This window comes from Wasmannia auropunctata, unplaced genomic scaffold, assembly GCF_000956235.1.
Source record: "Wasmannia auropunctata unplaced genomic scaffold, wasmannia.A_1.0 LD335903.1, whole genome shotgun sequence".
In the NCBI taxonomy this organism is placed as follows: Eukaryota; Metazoa; Arthropoda; class Insecta; order Hymenoptera; family Formicidae; genus Wasmannia; species Wasmannia auropunctata.
Genome location: NW_012026987.1, coordinates 2,212,203 through 2,231,450, shown reverse-complemented (window position 1 = coordinate 2,231,450; position 19,248 = coordinate 2,212,203). Strand labels below are relative to the sequence as shown.

Genomic DNA, 19,248 nt, shown 5'->3' with positions numbered 1-19,248 from the left:
AGCGCTGTTTATCGCCATTTGTCCGCGGTTTTCGCGCGAAGTAATTCACGCGAAGGTCTGGGATGAAGGTAGAAAGAAGGGAGGAGAAAGAGAGTTTCTCTTTTGAAATCGGGCGTGCGTGCAGGTACAATAAGCGTGTTGTACCGCGCGGAGTAGACACTCCGTAGCTCATCGTGTCATTGCATACTTAATGTAAAGCGTAAAGAGGCGCTTTGTAGCCACCACGGAAGTTCCAGCCGCATGGTATACGCATTAGCATTGCGCGAGCTAACGTCGAGGACGGATTGTAAAGCGTCGTGCTATCCGCTGTAATAACTGTGAAACGACGCCATGCTTTTCATACTAATGAGACGGAATTTAATAGCTCGATCGCCTCGTCGCGTCGCGTGCCCGCCGCGCGGCGTTGAAGAAAAATCGGTCTCCCGAACGAGTCGGGGCATCCGTGATCGACGAGAGAGAAGGTCCCCGAGGTGATTCCGGAACGTCCCGCGGGTTCGAGAGTAACATCGTTCGCGGAATCGCGCGTCGATTTTTCGGCTCGGGTGGAGGCTGCCGGCCGGCGCGGCCGGCTGGCTGGCAATCCGCGCGCTATCGTCGTCGCCGCTCTTCCGCGATGTACCGTTACGCTCGCGGCGCCCCGGGCCTTCGAGGTCCCTTCTGCTGGTTCTCGCCCCCTTCCCCTCCCTTGTTGGGATGTATGCCCCCGTCTCCCTCTCGTGCTCTGCCCTACCCTGGCTGCCTTGCCGCGGAACACGGAAACGGGCTCCGGAGGCCTCGGCTGCCCAGCGGGCGAACCTTGGTGCTCGCTGCTCGGCCGCCTCGGCCGCGTGCGCCGCGAGTCTCGCGGCGAGCCTCGCCTCGCTTCCTCTCGCTCCACCACGCCTCGGCTCGCCTCGCTTCGTCTCGCGTGCTCGCGACCTCGGCGCGCGAACGTCTCGTATATCGCTTTGGCTTTCGTTCTAATTATCTCCAACGGTGCAGCCGCGCGGGAGAGAAACACGTCGATCGCGGACGCTCGGTGTATTATGCACGGCGGAATAGCAGTTTGTCGCATGTACACGCATATAAGGGGGTATCGTAAGACAGAAATTGATATCTATAAATAGAATGTGTTTACATGTTCTCGAAATTAATTATTTCGACCAGATCCGACTTCTTGTGTATATAGGGTCATAATGAGATGTTATGATGGAGTGTTCTGTCTGTTTCATTTCGAATAATTTTCTTTGTCAGACATTTGTAATCATTATCCGTACCCCTTTTTCGCGTTACATTATCACTCGCGTGCGGCTAATGGGTCTAAAATCATATATAAACGTACGTGGCATACCGCTATCGATTTATATGTCTTCGTGCTTCGTCGCTCTTTCGTCGCCACGTATTCTTGGAAAGCACTATACTCGGGATCGGGATAATCATAAGATATTTGGGCGTTCCTGTGGATTTATAACCGACAACGCGGGCTCTGGGCTACTTTCTCAAGCGACCGGTTACGTAAAGCCGTGTAAAGGATAGTGACCTTGCGAAAGTTTTGCACCACTTCACATTTGAAAATATCCCGCGCAAACATTTAGTTGCAGACTATTTTAATGATCGATACAATAAATGCAGCGACGCGTAAGATGCATAACATGGATATAAACATGCTTAAGGTGACGTAATATACATATGTATAAGTAGCGTAAAATGAAATGTGCAATGTATTATCTCAGGTCCAAGACTGTTTACACGGAAAATCGAGAATTTCCCGGAAAACAGCCAGTCAGTAGCCAGTTCGCGACTACACGTTTTACTATCGTATGACTAATTGTGAGGAAAATTGCCACAGGATCAAGGAAACACAGGTCACTTTTCTAAAGTCGATGTCATCATCTGCGTGCGCATCTGTCGGTCGATTCCTTTCTTATTTTTTTTTTCTTATTAATTTATTCTATTTATAAAGATTGCGTTAATTATGTGATTAATTAGATTAATTAATTTAACGATCTGAAATTATGTGGAGTGTGCAGCAATTCCTTTTTACGTTTTTATACCCCGCGTTGGAGGTGAATTGTCGTGGAGGATTTTATCATAATTAAATGTTTGTTAAAAATTTTAGCCGAAATTTTTTATTTGGTCGAAATTTTGACGTTTATCCGCGAAAGGAGTATCAAGGTCCTTAGCCTCGCTACAGCGTACTCGCCGTAGCGATCGTTGGTAGCGCGAGAGACCGCAGGAAGACCGGTGCGTAGCGACTTTAAGATGCGTACCGACGCGACGCGCATTCTACGTGTCCCTCGGCTGCGTAGCAATCGTGTCAGCGACGCCGGACACCGTGAAACGCATGTAAATCTTTTCCTCGGAGTGCCAAAGCGCTTCAGAGGAGACTTAAGTGGCCGCGATTGTATGCCGCGCTCACTGCTACGCGAAAACTCTTTGGCTTCATTCGTGACGCCCATCAACAGAGAAGGTTATTAATATTGTATGCAATATTATACATAAAGATGTGCGGAGGTACTTTTAGGTAGAACAGGCTTCATGTTGATAATGGATCTCGCGAAAGAAATAAAATCGATTTTTTAACCGAGAATTCGAGCATCTCAATTCTCATGTATTTAATTAATAAGTAATTGTTAGAACGTTAAATATTTCAGCGATAATTTGATTTAAAATATTTCATTACGAGTTTCAAAAATTCTCTCGAGTACTTGGATTTGTATCGTGAAAGCTAAGCAAGAGGCCTGACGTGTGCGAGGCTACTTTACGCCATGCACATCGCGAGGAGTTACTGACGCGTACAGAGGGTCGCGTACCTACGCATTTCGCAATTCGATCCGCGCCTGGGAACTTCGAGAACGGATCTCCCGACCGGCCGTTCGACGTCGGCGTTTTCTCGCGCGGATTTTCGAAGACGCCTTTCAGGCGTCGATTGCGCAAAGGATTCAAACGCGGATATAGGTCAAGAAGCAAGATTGGTATCTGCGAGTCGGCGCGCCGAGCCGAGCCGGGCCGAGCCGCGCTGAGCCTGAGCCTGAGCGCAACCGTAACCCGCGAGAGTGCCGCGCGCGGTACTAAGCATAGCGCGCGCGGGGTCTCTCTTCGCCAGGAGAGCGGTCGTGTAAGAGAGGGCCCAGCCGCGCGCTGTCGTTGCAGCTGAGCATGAACGGAGAAGTGCCCCCGCTGACTTTCTAACGTGACTGAGCGCCTTCGTGGCTTACGGAACGAAGCTTCGAGTTGAACAAAGAAGCTCGCCGAGATTGAGCCGCCGCCAAAATTCATCAGCATCGAAGACGTAAACTTCATCTCTCTGGATCGACATTGGTTCTATTTGGTATTATTAATATTTCTTTTTAGACACATATACATTGAATATTAGATCTTTTTCATTTCTTCTCACGTGAGATTCGCGATGATTCAGAAATCGTCCGGTTAAATCTCGGATCTCTGTTCTTCTTTATAAATTTAGTTACTCTGCGTAATAAGAGTTATGTACGTCGAAGCGTCTCGACCGCGCGTAAGTTATGAAACTCGTTCTCAAGCGCGAAACCCCATCTCCCTTATCTGTCGCACAAACACGTAATACCGCACTGACACGGACATGAGAGATATACGTCCGCGGCGGCCAATGTCACATTGAGATTAGACTGTTTGCAATTACTCGGTTTTGCGTATTTGCACGGATTATCCCGCGCCCGGCCGTTATCGAGAGTAATCACGAGACGCTCTCTTCGCAAATCGTTCGATCGCGAGAAACACGCGGCGCGTTTCCCGTTACGTAACGCTACGGATAACGTTTTAGACGTTAAATTTGTCAAGAAGGAGGAAGAAGGGTACGACGCGCGCGGCAGTCTCGATCCGACGAGATAAAAGAGCCTCGACATTAATCGTAAATTATGACGCATTTTTGTAGTTGATATATCGAACATACCGAAATGCCCGGTAATATCTGCCAAGTGCTTTGATTTATGCAGCCGCCACTAACTAGTTATAAGCGTAAGCCGCGTAATGAGATAATCTTAAGCGCGTAATCGCGAATCTTTCATCTTTCCGCATAGGATCTACTGCTACTCTAAGCCGCCGAGTTCGTATTTTCCTATAGCATTAAACGCAGCAGTTTGATTCTCGTCTCTTATCGACATTGGACGTCATCGTCAGATTAAGCCAGAGAATCAGTTGGATAAATTCAACGTTGCGTGGCAAGTGGTATGACTTAAGCCAACCTGTCGATTATTAATTTTATTAACGTGTTTCTAATATAACGATTACTTTCCGTTATATCCTGTTATTCGGAGAGGGCAAACTCGTCGAGAGAGAAACGCCACGTGTGATCTATTAAAGAGCTCGCAGGGTATCATGTCTCTTAGAGAACGCGAACTTCACTGACTTGAGTCGTGTCAGGGTCGACGCTTGCGTCGCGTCGCCTGCAACACGCGACATTTTCGATCAACCTTCTTTTTTTGGCACACTGTTAGCTATTGTTTTTCTTTATCCTGTATCTACCGAGCGATCCAAATGGCAATAATAATGTATTTGCAGTTGACTTGCATTTTTCAAGTAGGTATAAACAGCCACGTCGCTAAAATTTCCTGAAGCAAAATTAGATTTTAAACGCCACTTTTCTGTCGATCCCCGAAGAAGTATGGAAAGCCAGAAGGGTATGACAGACTTCATCGCCGTCGCCGTCGCCGACATCGACGACGGCGACGAGTGGATTTTGTTTCGCGAGAGGGGTAATTTTACACGCGTTAAACTCTTTGCTACCAGATCGATACTCGCCAGTTAGTCAGCCTGGGTTGTCAGTCCGAGCGGCGCGCGGCGCCGGTATGCGTCCGCGCGCTGTCACTTTCATTGCCATCCACGTGTCTCCGCGTGACGATAATCGCCCGTCGTCTCTCTTCGACGGGCAATCGACGAAAGGCTACTAAAAACGAACACATCTTTGTTACGAGCTTAAGTATTCCCGTGGATGTGAACACAGGATCGATCTCTCCTCGCGTTAGCATATCACACGCATTCCGCTCAGATCACCTTGTTTTCCTTTATTCACCATCGAGTGAAGATATTGCAGCGGAAACGCGACATTATCTCGAAGCGTGCGTGCGTGCGTACACAAGAGCGCGTAATAAAATGGAAATCTTGGCAAATACACACGCGCGATCAACAATGAGATCGTGATCGAGAGAAGGTTGGAGAGGGAAAGAGAGAGGCAGGGGGAAAGGCAGGTATACGAGATATCGAATGGTAATATAAAATATAAAGGAATCATTGCCATGTACACTATTTTCTTATTTTTTGCACGTTATTATATATGCGTACACGAGTATTAAATTATTCTATATGTGCTTGAACTAAAAAATTAACTTATGTTTAAAATTATACACACTGAAAGGAGTTTCAAAACTCGGAGAACAAAATTTAACAAGTTACTCAGCAGAATCTAATTTACTAATAGTGAGTTATTTAGCGAACAGTCCTCTTTTCAGAAGAAAATTAGCCGAACATCAAGCAAAAATAATAGAATAATTATAATAATTGGAGATAATTATAAGGGCGAGATCGATTTCATTGAATTAAACGACAAATATACATATATTTACTTTTGACTGTCTTTATCTTCGCAAAACTGCTACTATTCTCACGGCTCGCCGGTTTTGTCATCGCTATGCTCGACGACGGGCGAACGTCTACGCTCGTTTCCCCTGTTCCCACGCTATTTCGAGATTCGCGCGTATTCGTGCATGCAGGTTAAACCTGATTTCTTGCGAATCTCGCGTCTGCTCGTTACGCGTACCATTCCTACCGATTAAGGCCGGGTGAATACGAGCGGCAAAAAGACGCGCGTCAATTGTCGCTCGTATTCGAGCCATGTTTAAGCAAGTATAGACGATAATGAAGCCACGTATATCCGCGGTATTTTGACGCGGTACGCGCGCGTGCACAGCTTCATTACCGCGTCCGTTTCAACTTGCGGCAGATCTGGCGCAGCATCCTCGCGCCTTTTTGCCGCGATCACGTGTACACCGGGCCTTAATCGGTAGGGATGGGGTACGTCCGAGCCGCGTACGTACGTGTCAGGTACACGCGTACGTGTTTCGTTATACAACTTTTCTCCAGCGAGTCCAGCACGACGACGACGGAGGCGTAGAGGTGAGCCGGTGGCTCGTGGACGAGGATCGCCAGGTGGGGGAACAGAATGCGGAATAGCCTAGAATGTGATGCGAGCGTTCTCTCTCTCGCTCCCCCGGTCATCGCGCACTTTCCTCTCTCTGTTTATCTGTCTGCCGGTCGCTGGCGTACATATACGTGTGCTCTCGCGTGGCTCTCTGGCCACAACCTCGTATAGCAACATATTGCACGAGCGCCGCCTCGGCAACGCCGATTTTGTTTTTTATTATTGTTTCTCGAATTAGCAACATGTATTTCAGCGTGATCGTATCGTTTTTAACATTATTACGCCAACCCGCCGTCGATTCTCCTCTGCGCGAGAGGGGGGGGGGGAGGATTCGACGGATCATCGGATTCATCATTTTTGGAAGTGATTGGGGATGATTCTTAAAGCTGATCCCTCCGATCCGTATCCCGCGGGAAAACGCAATCAACAGGTGGTCCATACGCGCTTATAGGATTCCAGCAGAGTAAGGAAGCACGAGGGGCGGTTACAATCTTCGATACATCGAGTGTAACGCGATTAGTCAACGTACCCGTGGGGTAACGTCGGGGCGTGATTTTGCTCCACGGGGGATGCGGTTCTCTCCTTTAACCCTCCAACGAGCTACAAAGAGGGTCCATTCAAAGAAGTTAAATATCTATAATGCGAACTCGTTGGATGCGTCGCCCTCACATAAATCATCAATTTAGGTGGGTAGATACGATACTGAAAATCTGAGCGCGCCTTGTAAATTGATTATATTTTGTCATTATTTTCTCGTGGAGAAATCTGAAAAAAAAAACCGCGTAAATATCGGAAAAAAATCGGACCCACGAATAGCTTATTCACGAATAATTTCCTCGAGGTATCTCGTGTTTTGAGATCACTTTTCAATTTGGATCCTTCTCCCTATATTTCAATCTTCTATTTTATTATGTCAACGATCCACGTATATTTGTGGTCGACTTCGCAAGAAACGATGTTAGCCTGTAGCGGTTACATAATGATCTTACAATGCCGGAGGAGGGTTGAGGGTTGAGGCGTTAAACCCCCACCGGGACCGGATTCGAGAGCATTATTTCATCGGGCCAGTTAAGGTCTAATAAATTTTCCATCGCGCGCGTAGAGACGAAAGCATAGTTACGCGCGGTGACAATGGGCATTATGAGGCTTTGGTCGCGCGATCCACGGACGCGTTTCGGAGGATGAATGAATGTCCGCGCGCAAGCTCTCTCTCTCTCTCTCTCTCCCTCTCTCTCGGCCCGTGGTTTTTCGAATGGGTGGCTAATGGCGGGGCGGCGGCGACGGCGATGGCGGGACGATGGGGCGATCCCGCTGTCGGGACATAAAATTAGTGGTCACAAATCAACTACAATACGACCACCGTTGATCGCGTTGGTCCTGGTTCTGCGCCGCGGTTGGTATCTGGTCCACGACCAGAAATCGACGCGCGCGCGCGCGCGGGGGGGTACGTAAGGGGGACACCGGGGAACCCGGCGGGCGTGCACGCGCGTCCGTCTCCTCTGTGCCTTCGCTGCCTTCGCTGGATTTGGTATACCCTCGTATCTGACTTTTTTTCTTTCTGTGCCCACCGGCGGCCCACCGAGTATAACTTTCCTTTTCTCCTCTCTCTCTCTCTCTCTCTCGCGGCAAAAACCGCGCAGTCTGAGATATCCCTTGAACGCGTCGTTCGTCCACGTGCAGAATCGCAATCACGTATATATAAGTTCACCTCTTGCGATTCGATACACCTTTCTCGGACGCTTTCGACGTCAATTAGGTACAATGCATCGGGCGATAAAAAGAAAGGTACGATATGGTGCGATGCGACACGTGTACGGCAGAGTGCTCGATGGAATCACGACCTGGATAAACATATTTAAAATATAGTATGCTTAATATAATATGCTTAATATAAGACACACGCGAGAGACACACAGTACGCGCCCGTTCGGGATGCTATCTAATTCTAAATGGCCTATGACGATCACCATAAAACATCGTGATACTTCATACGCTCATTACGGTAGTCTCAAGTACATCGCGAGTCGTAGCAAAATTCTGCCGATGCAATCTTAATGGTGCGGTTAATATTCGCGTAACTGCAAGCGACAGTGCATGCATCATTGCGCATACATTCGTATATGACTTCAGCGAAACGCGCAAGCGATGACACTGCCGCTTTTAGATAGCCAGACTGGAATGGATAAGGATATTCCCGTTCGCGGAAATCTTACTACAAATTTCTACGAAATTTTAACGTACTTAGAAATCCCCCGGATTTGCTATAATATATCTCACACTACCTCGTGTATACCAGCGAAAGCGGAGTGTATACCTACGCAGACGGCGCGCCCGTTACTCACCTAGCGCGCCAATGAAAAACAAGACGTAAGTGAATTAAGAGGAATCGACAGGTACTCATTCTACGAAATTAAGTTTCTAATCTTTAAGGATCGCCGATTAGATTCGACATTCCCAGACTTTCTTCCATTTCTCGCCTATTGGCGAATATATCTTACGTCAGAATTACGAACTTGGGCAGAATTATCGTCGTCGCTCGATATCGACGAGGAAGAAATTAAAAGATCCGCGATCTGCTTTTCTTGCGGCGTTATAGCCTTATTTTAATTTCTATTCAAGAGAGTAGGGAGTGTAATTAAAATAATGGTCGTCGTGCAACGTATTGAGATGTTAATTGAATGCGTCGTAATCTCTCACGTGCGCGCCAATGCGCCATATAGTGAGACGAACGTTATTACTGTCCCTTGCATTACGGACGATAAGATCGATCCTTTTTCATTCCAAAATTGATTTTCATTAGGCGCATCAGCCTGCAGCGAACTCTCCGTTTTCCACCGCGGCAAACTTTTCACGTTTGCAGCGGTTTTCACGTTTCAGTATATATAGATAATAAACGCAATTAATTTGAATATTCAACGAATTTATTGGAAATGTCCACATAACAGAACTGTTCCGGAATATCGAGATCTGAAATCGTGATGCGTATCTCGATGTATGCGCGTACCGGTCGGATTTGGCGGTACTAGCACGAGGAGATCGACGGTTCTATCGAAGGAGGGAGAGGGATCTCTTATACTCGGGGTATTAACGTCCCCCGCTGAGGCTGAGGTTCCTCCTGTTCGTCCCGATAGGACATCGGGACATCGCTCACACAGTGGCGTCGATCTCTCTTCTTTCCTCTTCCCGTCTTTCCCTTTCTCTCTCTCAAATTGAATCGATACTCGCCGCGACATTCGCATTTCCATAGCCGTCGATCTTTTCGACGCCTCTGCGAGAACGCGCAGGTTCCTTCGGTGACTCCTGTTCGTGATAAATATACGAGCCGGCTGATTGGACCGGCTTACCGTTCCGTCTAATCCGTCGCCTATCTCCCCGTCCATCCGTCCTCCATAATTGTCTTATTGTATTCCTATAAGCTGGTAAGCTCTCGGGACCCGCGTCTAGGAGAGGCGGGGATATTCGCTTGAACCAAGTCAATTTCCCTTTACGCGCGCTTTCGTCGTGAAAAGAAGCGGTAAAGAACGCGGTGTGTGGCCGCGCTCTTTAAACACGTGCCGAATTACCGCGTCTTTAATACATTGGTGCAAAACATTCGTAATACCTATATATTTTATATCGGAATAGGAATAGATTTATAGATACATCTGTTTCGGGCAATTTTTAGTCGTTTAAGTAAAATTGTAAAAATATAAACGTGGTGGCTTAAACTTGAATTACGCTATTTCTTTATCGATAACCATGCGTGAAAAAATTTATCCGCTTCACTGTATGTACATTCTTAAAAATCCAAGTTTACCGATATTTAGATAAAATTCGAGAAGTTTAAGTTTACCGGTGGCGTTGAGTAGCGTCGGCGAACAAATCCGCGGCGAATCGGCATGAGAGGCGAGAGAGAGAACATTGTCCGAATCGGCGCTCTTGATGGTTCCTAATGAGCATACGGTAATTCTATTAGGATTAGCCTCGTCCTGGCTGGAATGTTCGGGCAAGTGCGTGGGCGTAGATCGACGGGGGGAAGGGTAGGGAGGGAATAACGATAGCTCGGAGTCGAGAGTTAGCCGGCGCACGTACGGTGCGTATAACCGTGTGCGTGCGTCGTGCGCACGCACACGCGAGAGCGCGTATTATACGGCACGAATGCCGAAGAAGCACGAAACGAAAACTCGGCTCCTCCACTCAGCGGTGAACATGTTTCCTGATGGGGTCATCAGCGCGAATTAACATACTGGGTGGACTCGTACGACACGCACACGTGTGCTCACCGACGGGACCGACGTTTCCATCTGACTCACTGCTCTTTCCTCCCCCCCCCTCCTTCTCTCTCTCTCTCTTTCTCCCAATTTTTTTTCCTATCTGCCTTTATCTCGTTCTCTCGTTTCTTGGAGCATCTTCTCTTTCTTCCTCAAGATCGGTTGAATCGTCGACGAGCCAAACTGCGATCGAAATTTGCACGAGCCTCACATTATCTCGTTGTCGACTTCCGATATTCCCTCCTGATTAGCTTTCAACGACGACACCTATCGCGACGCAGAACGGCTATGTTTTCATTCAGATTTGAAAAGACCCTGGGTTCCTCATATTTACATTCATATAACGTCTTATCGCGAGAAAACTCATAACGGTACGGTACATTTTCCCTCCCTCGAGTATGGAAGTTGGACTGACTCATCTGTGGTTCGGTTCAACAGGAAACTCTCGTTCGCTGAAGTCGTATAGGAAATCGACAAATAAAAGCGTTCCGAGTTTGAACAGCGATCGGCCGAACGACGGAGAGTCGTGTGCGAGCCGTTTCCGCGATTGTTGACTCACGAATCTTTCCTCGAGGGGCAACGAGGATGAGACATGATGCAAAGTAAAACGTTGGCAGACGATTGGAACGTTCGGGAACGAATCGGGGGATTAGAGACAAGAACGATCTCTCGTTAACGAGAAACGCGGCGGTAAGCCGATTTCTAGCCTTCTCGTTCTGCATTCCCGCATTCGATCAATTTCATTGATCCATTCTGATCGCTACGCGCGCGTGACCTCGCCACAAATTTTCAGAAAAAGTATGTCAGCCGGCTACACAGGATCGGCTTTTGCGATCTCGAGTTCAGAATGCTTGCGCGCGCGACTATCACTTTCGATGAAGGTACCGACTGTTCCAACCGGTTTTTCTTACTGACATCGGACTGACTGTACCAGCGCATCGTATCGTCAAGTACACGGGATCGATGAATTCTCCCCGATTAATAGCAATTATGCCACGAGAAGAGAAATCAAATCGTTGAAAATCGCGCTCGTTTATCTGGCGCAAAATGTTCTCTCCAACAAATATTGCAAGTTTATTTGAGTATTTATTTTTTTTCTTACAATTTATATAATAGACAATAGAACGAATTAAACAAAATTACAATTATGTCGAAATAAAACACGGGAATACTCTAATTAATTAGTTTACACGCTGTAGGAAAATGACATTTTATATGTTAATAGAAAAAAATATTTTATATTATAATAGAAATAAAATAGAGTTAAAAGGAAAAAATGGACAAATAATTTCTATCAAAGTAATATTGAAAAGACGATTGTATGCAGCGGGCATTGCACATTAACGTCTAACTAGAACTTCTCGGGTATAGTGCAGGAAATCTCGATATAAGAGCTTCACGGATAATTACGTCCTCCCAGGACCATGTCCTCCTCGTGATGTCACCGTGATCTTGCATCCCGCCTCGGCCATTTATTCCGGTCGGGACATTGCCGCTACAGGCGAGATGTCAGTGGATCAGGATTATTTGGGTGCCCGCGGAGAGCGAGTAGATTAGAATGCGCCGAGAAAACGGACTGAACTGAGCGCAGGAGGAGGAGGAGGAGAGAAAGGTGTACGACGAAATCTCAGTTCCCCCAAGGAGCTTCTCTCTCTCTCTCTTTTTCGTATTCCGCGTCTCCTCGCAAGTTGGGTCCAACGAGGGAACTGATTTATAACGACCATTCGTTCTAATCGTCCTGTGCATCTCGCGTAGCCCGTCTACCGGAGCACCGTCCTCCACCGTATACGGAGCGGCCCCAAGATGACCGAGTGTCCTCTTGGAATCGATTTTTTTTTCTAAATAAACATATCGAAGACCCTACGTAGTTCCTGAGTAATTAACGATTAAAAATCGCGGGAAGAGGAAATGGAAACGATAAAAGATAATAGGTTGTCTTTTAGATACATATATTTAGCGTGACTATACTCACTTTATATTTCAATTTAAGATGTTTTAATAAGAATCCATTTGACATCTTTTGGATGAGTTACTTTCGCGATTCTGACAAAATGACGATCGTCATTTTCGCATCCTCATCATCATAATAGTGCTTATACAGCGTGTTTTCATATTTATGGGAGGAGGTCGCGAGGTTTTCTATCCTTGGTGGAATTTTGAAGACCTCGAGCCCGTTAGAAAATTGAAGTTGAGATGTAGTTACATGTACGGTATATAATACGCAAAACGTTGCAGCCGGTAAGGTAAATCACAAGTCTGAAAGGTGACTCGGTCCATCCGGCCGTGAAATTATTTATTCCGTATAAATGCGATCCGAGGCTCGCGTATACACGACGCTCGCGCGTGTATCCCGTTGGGGGGCGTAGGGCGCGTAGAGAGTAACTAAATCAACGTCATCGGTAAGTTTAATTACGGCAGCGTAGCAACAAAAGAAATCGGCGCCGCGCCGTGCTCTCGGGTGGTCCATGTGTAAGCCGAGCGGAAGAGAGATGCGAGACCGTATAGACAATCCACTTTGTATATATTCGCGTACGAATAAATCCACCCCTTCCGTCTTTCACTTTTTCGAAAGGAATGCCGCGGAATATATCGACAAATAGATAATAGAACGTTTGATCACGTTCGAAATGTTATAAATGAGAAATCATAATCAGTATACGTTGTGAAAACACGAGAAGCGTTTAATCACGATAGATGCAGATACATGGATAAAAACTTACTTTATTACAATAATTATGAAGTCGCTATAGCGTGTCTTGACGTCCAAGCGATACTTACACGATTAAATTATTAATATCCGTCACGATCACGATCGGAAAAAAATCATGCTTGCAAGCAGATGCCTGAAATTACGAGTCAATAATATGCAATAAAAATGCATAAAATTATTTATACGAACAGTTACGTACGTTTTTTTTTACTTTTTATCTAGTTTATTATTCTTTATTGTATACTTGTTTTTTTATCTTTTTGTTTTTTTATTATAATATTGAATATCGATAATTTTTGTGTCAGAGATTTACCATATAGCTTTTAATATTTATTTTTAGTGACTCTGTTGTCATTAATTATGTTTCTTTGAAACAAATACTCGTGCTTTCAGTCTCTGCTAAAAGCGTTCGCTCCACTTTTATTCGCGTGACCTATTAGCGCCTGCTACGCGAAGCTTTTACGCGAATGCCACGGGCAGCAGCGAGCTTTCAACGACGAGAGAGCGAGACGAGGAGCGTGACGGGATCAATGAAGGAAGAAAGAGAGAATAGGAGAGAGAGAAACGTTTAGTCGGATACCGGAGGGAGCCTACGAGTTTGCACCTAGGACAGACAGCCGGCGGCACGCGAGGTCGGCACACGAGAGCGTGCTATGAAGAGAGCGAGGGAAAGAGAGAAAAGGAGAGAGACGGAGAGGGCTGCAGCCCATCAGCCCGTTTAATTAATTAAAAGTGCATTAACGGGGGGTCATCGGCGGCGCGAGGGGTTCTATGGGGAGGACGAGGGGTTCTCTCCGTGGCGTTAGATACGCGTGTAACGATCCTCTGAACCGGAACAACCGCGCTATTACTTTCGTCAACACAACGATGCTCCTCGTCCCCTTTCTCGTAGACGTTCCTTCCCACAGCTTTTCCGAGCTCCCCGCAGTCAAGGACGACCACATTTTCCGACTCCAAATTGACTTGCACCATCCAAATGTAGTTTCGTAGCAGAGGTTTTTCGAGCAGACTCGATAATACGTTTTTTTTTTAATACATATTACAACTAAAGTATTGTTTATAGCCATTTTTTAAGATCTTTTCTGAAGAATAGAAAAGAAGAATATTACTACAAAGTGTTTTAGTCAATATATTAATAAAAATAAAACCGCAATATATTCTAAAAAGCACTTTACAGTGTAATGTTCTTTTTTGTACGAATATCATTCCAAAAAAGATGAGAGGGTGTGTATCTTCTTTATAATATTGCATACAATATATGATTATTTTCTTTTTTCAAGACTTGAAATCACATTTATGTTTTGACGATGCAAATGAGAATACTCATTATCTCATACAAGTTACTTTATACAATTTACTTGTAATATTTTGCTTATGACAGATTACGTATTGTATGCAATTTTATTCGCCCGCTCTCGTACGTGTCCCCTCATAAATTAGTGGGGTGGAAAGAAATTTCGAGATTACGTCCGCCTGGCCTCGTTCGGCGACGTTATCGGAATCACGCGCAGATAGAATCGAAATACCAGGTGCAAATTACAAGGGAGATGCCCAGGTAGCACGGAAGTTTGACGCGCGCGCATGCTACCAGCTGACTCTCCGAGTCCGCGAGGAACGTTAGCGTAGCGTAGCGTGTAATCACGTTAATGCGCCACAACATCGTGAACGAGCCGGCCGTCGAGGAGTGATCCCGGTTTCGCCAAAGGGATCATCCCGCGAGTCAGCGGCTCTCGAGGAGTGACTCACGCCTGCCGTCCGTCGCTTGCGTAACGAAACCATGAGGAGAGTCGATAACGATAATCTTTGGCGAGCATTCCCTATCGTCCCGCGTCGCGGTGGGACGGAAGGAGGAAACGATGACGAATCATCAATGACCGTGGCGAGATCCGAATCAGGTTTATATTTACCGATCGGTGTAGTAAACATTAGGAACCCGACCGTGGAATTTTTTCTTCATTTTTTTTTTTAACGGACGAAAAGGTGAGAGGTGAGAAGAAACCTTCGGGATGAATTTATCTGAATCGCGAATTTGCGTAAGTTTTATCGAGCGCGAAATGGTAGAATGTAGTAAAAAGCTAGATTAATCTTTTTTTCGCTATAAAAATTTATATCATTAATATGAATTAAGTCTGAGAGAAAATACGGTTGACTGAAAGTATATCGACTCAATGATCAAAATGAACGGTTTCGCTGTGTTAATCGCCGTTTGTCGTTGCACCTGGATTTATGCATCCCGGAGAATGCGCGCGCGCAGTCGCGTGGTAATATATGACCCGAGGTGTCCTAATGAGGGGAGTGGATCCGCAGGATGTGCGGATCGCGTGAGACGAGCGTCTAACAATGCGAGAGATCGATGATGAAGCGTGCCGTGCCGTGATGAAGCGAAGAAACGAGAATAGTTGGCATAGCGTCCGGTCGAGCATGGCCGACGAAGAAAGAATCAAATATTTGATTATAAAAAAAAATGCGCATTCCTCGTAATCGACGACGCGTTGTGGAACGTTAATTGATTAATTCTTGATTTGTTTTCGAGCGTGTAGACTTACAATTAGCTGAGTTTGAAATCAGTATTCAAAATCTTCACTTATAACCATTTAGAGACGATTCTGCGTGTAAAATTAATTAATAAATAATACCAACATTACGGAGTGGGGACTTTATGACGATTAACCCATGTCGCGGACCTTTGAGTTATTCGATTAACATCGCGCGATCGACTCGTAAATAGTCGTGGACAAACAACGACAAACCGTATCGCGGTGCCATCGCACGTGCCGAGCAAGGGGGCGAAAAGGGGCCCGCGCGGACGCCACGTGCTAAGGTAACACGAGCGTGCTTGTCAAACTTCGCCTCGTGAACGGGCGTAGGGATGTGTCCGCGCGCACGTGCGTTTTAATACAACGTAATGCGTTGCATGTCCACATTCATTAAGTAATTTTCCGGCCGGGAAGTCGGAGAGCGGTCGGGCCGCGAGTCACAATTACGGACGGACAAATAGACGTGTCGATCGTGCCACGAATTTTGTTGATAGCTCGAAAGATTCGTCAGCGTTATCAATCGAACGTTTTTCGCGAAAGCTTTGAGAGATAAAACGAGCAAACCAGATCGTCGGATATCGAGGGACTTGTTTGAGATAATATACTTTAAGCAGCATGCGTTACATTTGTCATTCATATATTTTTTATACCGAATGTACATTTTTTTTATATATGCTCACATATTCATACATTTATTTATAGATTTGTACATAATTTATGCGCTAAAATAAAAACATATATTTGCATCGTTCGACAGTCATCTCATCAACACAGAGAAGAAGTTCCGCGGAACTTGTCGGATTGACGCGATTGCGAGAGAGAACGTGCGGTAAAGCCCGCGAGGAATAAATTTCCGTGCGCCGAGTAATTAGTCGCGGTACGCGATAACTCGCGGAGATATCTCGGAATCGCGATCTCGCCACGCACGCAGAATTCGCGCGCGCGTTTCCGCGCGGCGCGGCGTGCCTCGCGCGACGTTGGGCGACTTCGGTGCGATATGCCGGTGTCGCTGGTGCACGTATCACTCTCTCGCGTTGAGAGCAGAACGACGACGACGAGGGGGAATCGAGCAGAATCGAGTTCCGAGATCAAGTCACGCGTGGTCTAAAAGAAAGTCGTTTAAAGGTCAGCGGCAACAGCAGCAGCAGCGGCGGCGGCGGCGGCTGCGGCAGCAACAGCAGCGCGGCTCGACTTGCATCACAAATGCCAATCTACTTACGAAATGTATACAGAGAACAATGATATTCTCTTGCCTACCGCCGCCATCGCCGCCATTTGCCTCCTCATCCTAATCGCCGCGCCGTCCTTTTAGAGGCACTTGCGCAACGGTACCCGGGAATCGATTTTCTTCCCCTTTCAACCCCCTCGCGGCCTGTATACTTTTAGCCGATAGGCTAAAACCCGTCGCTTCCGGCGCGCGGGTTTCCAGCAGATTGGCCGAAATATCGCCCCTGGCAATCTCGTCACGCGGCGATAGTGTCGATGATGGTTCGCTTATATCGTATATGCAGTATATATAGCGAGAGGGTAGGTTAAATTCGGTTTCTCCTTCGGTGCACGAGCGAGTGCACCGCGGGAATTGCGATCGCGCGATCAGCCGCGATCGCGATCGGATCTCGATCGCGCGCGATTACCCTTTCGCGGTAGAAGAGAGCGTGCCGATCTCGTGCGATCTCTCGCTTTCCGCCTTGAAGATTTCGCGAATTGCGCATCGCAACGGCGACGCGTATCTCCGGCGTCATCTTATTCATATCCGCGAAATAATACTGAATAATTTCACCATAAATACGGCGCGTCCGCGTGGGCGTAAAGTAACGATAATGCAAGTAAATAATGGACGCGAGAGTTTTATTACCTAGGCGGCTGAATGGACCGAGAGATAGAATCTACGTGTCCGCGCCGCGCCGCGCCACGGATGTGTGCAGCCCCCTCGAGGGGGATCGGGGGATGCGGAGGGACCTCCGTGCGTCTTCTGCCTCTCTACTCCGCGACGCGCGATGCGACGCGGCGCGACCCGCAGTCGCCTGGAGCCCCGAGCTCCTCCTTCGGATTCTATCTTTTTCGTTCTGCCTGTTGAAGCTGTTCCTTCAGTCAACTAACGAGAAGTCTCGCTCGTTTAGCGTTTCTTGGTGGCGTTATCTTGGCGAAATTCTGAAGTTCTACGCATCGCAACGGGGGGGAAAGAAATTGAGAGAGACCCGGAAGACGAAATGATCGCAGATACGATCGACCTTCTATAACATTCTAGTAACAGGCGATAGAATTTGGTACATGGATTTCGCGCTATTCTATGATTGTATCAATTAAATTACAGTTACCACAGATCATCGATAAGTACCGCGAAAGTAATTATCTACGGGCAGAATCCAAAGGCTTCGTATATTATGAAAGCGAATTGCCATAGAGTCTATATACCTCGAAGTCGCGCTACCCCCGCGTCCGCGCATTGTTATCGAGGTCGGAACGCTTCGACGAGCAGAAAAATATGACGGATCGTGAGTACAGTCATTCCCTTCTCGCGGGAACGTATCCGTCCCGAGCGGATAGCGTGATCGCGATCGCGATATCGGACGCGAAGTCGCGGCGTCCGGTGACGACGATGATAAGCGTTTCGGCAAGAATCGCGCGCGAGGACAATTCGGGGCGACTTCATGGCTGACATTTTCCTGGGCGTTTATCGCGATAATGCGGCTTTAGGTCAGAGGGTGTGGCCTCCCCAGATTGATTCGGCGAGCTCTGTGCGGGCTTGCTTCTGCGCGCTGCGTTTTCTCATCGCGAGCAGCATGGCGTCGCGTCGCCTCGATTCCTCTATTCCATCTTCCTTGGCCGCATTGCGTTTATTCGCACGTTCACTATATCGATGAATTTAGTCGAAGTAATTCGCTCCCGAGATAATTATGAAATACGAGTCGACTCGCTCGCGCGAGTTTATCGGAGGTGCCGTATCGAAGGCGCCGAAGACGTTACGCAATCTGATAAACGACTATATATATATATATATTTAATCAAATTTCTCCCTGTCCTTTTAATAAAATAGAAGAGAGTGAGAATTTTTTCGCGACTTGCTTCGAAGCTTATTGATATCTTCCGGTGATATGTCATTTCAGGACATATGCCACAGAGAGTGATTACATTTTTGTATAATAGCATCTAAAGACTTATTTTATAATTGTACCGTTTTCTCCGATCGCGATCTTCCAATTATCCTCGACTTTTCTCTCGCTTCTCACGATTTTCCACGTTCTCTCGGCAAAGCTATTAATATACCGCCGGGAACAGAGCCGAAGCGAGAAACGTTCTTGCGCTCCGGAATCATTGGCTGCATGCTAATCGAGTCGCAGGAGAACGGATATCTTGTGTAGTGTTCACCGGAATACGACAAACTGGATTTATTAATCTCTCTCTGTAAAGCCGAGAGAGAGAAAAAAATCATTCCTTTTCCGAGGACGATTACGACGTCCGTCCGTCGTCGTCATTGTCGTTGTGTTATTGGTGCGCGATCAACAAACCAGCCTGCGTTCAACTGGAATAATCAAGCGGAGATATTAGCGTATAGCGTGCGCATTCGCGCGCGCGTTCGTGGACGCGCGCGCGCGTGGG

General features: G+C 46.9%; 2 protein-coding genes across 4 annotated transcripts in view; one reads left to right on the top strand and one right to left on the bottom strand.

Moving 5' to 3' along the window:
* The window catches only part of LOC105455419 (early growth response protein 1), a 38,421-nt gene that overhangs the window by 8,007 nt on the left and 11,166 nt on the right, over positions 1-19,248 (top strand). The window lies entirely within an intron of this gene.
* LOC105455418 lies at positions 11,480-12,458 on the bottom strand. Of its 3 annotated transcripts, XM_011698721.1 has the most exons (3): positions 12,374-12,458; positions 11,984-12,261; positions 11,480-11,896 (listed from the first exon to the last, which is right to left on the bottom strand). In XM_011698721.1, exons 1-3 carry the CDS (start codon positions 12,416-12,418, stop codon positions 11,749-11,751), a joined length of 471 nt encoding a protein of 156 aa, XP_011697023.1. In that variant the 5' UTR covers positions 12,419-12,458; the 3' UTR covers positions 11,480-11,748. The 3 variants fall into 3 exon arrangements, 1 of the variants encoding a protein (XP_011697023.1); XR_975116.1 differs by having other exon boundaries at positions 11,480-12,272; XR_975115.1 differs by having other exon boundaries at positions 11,480-12,239.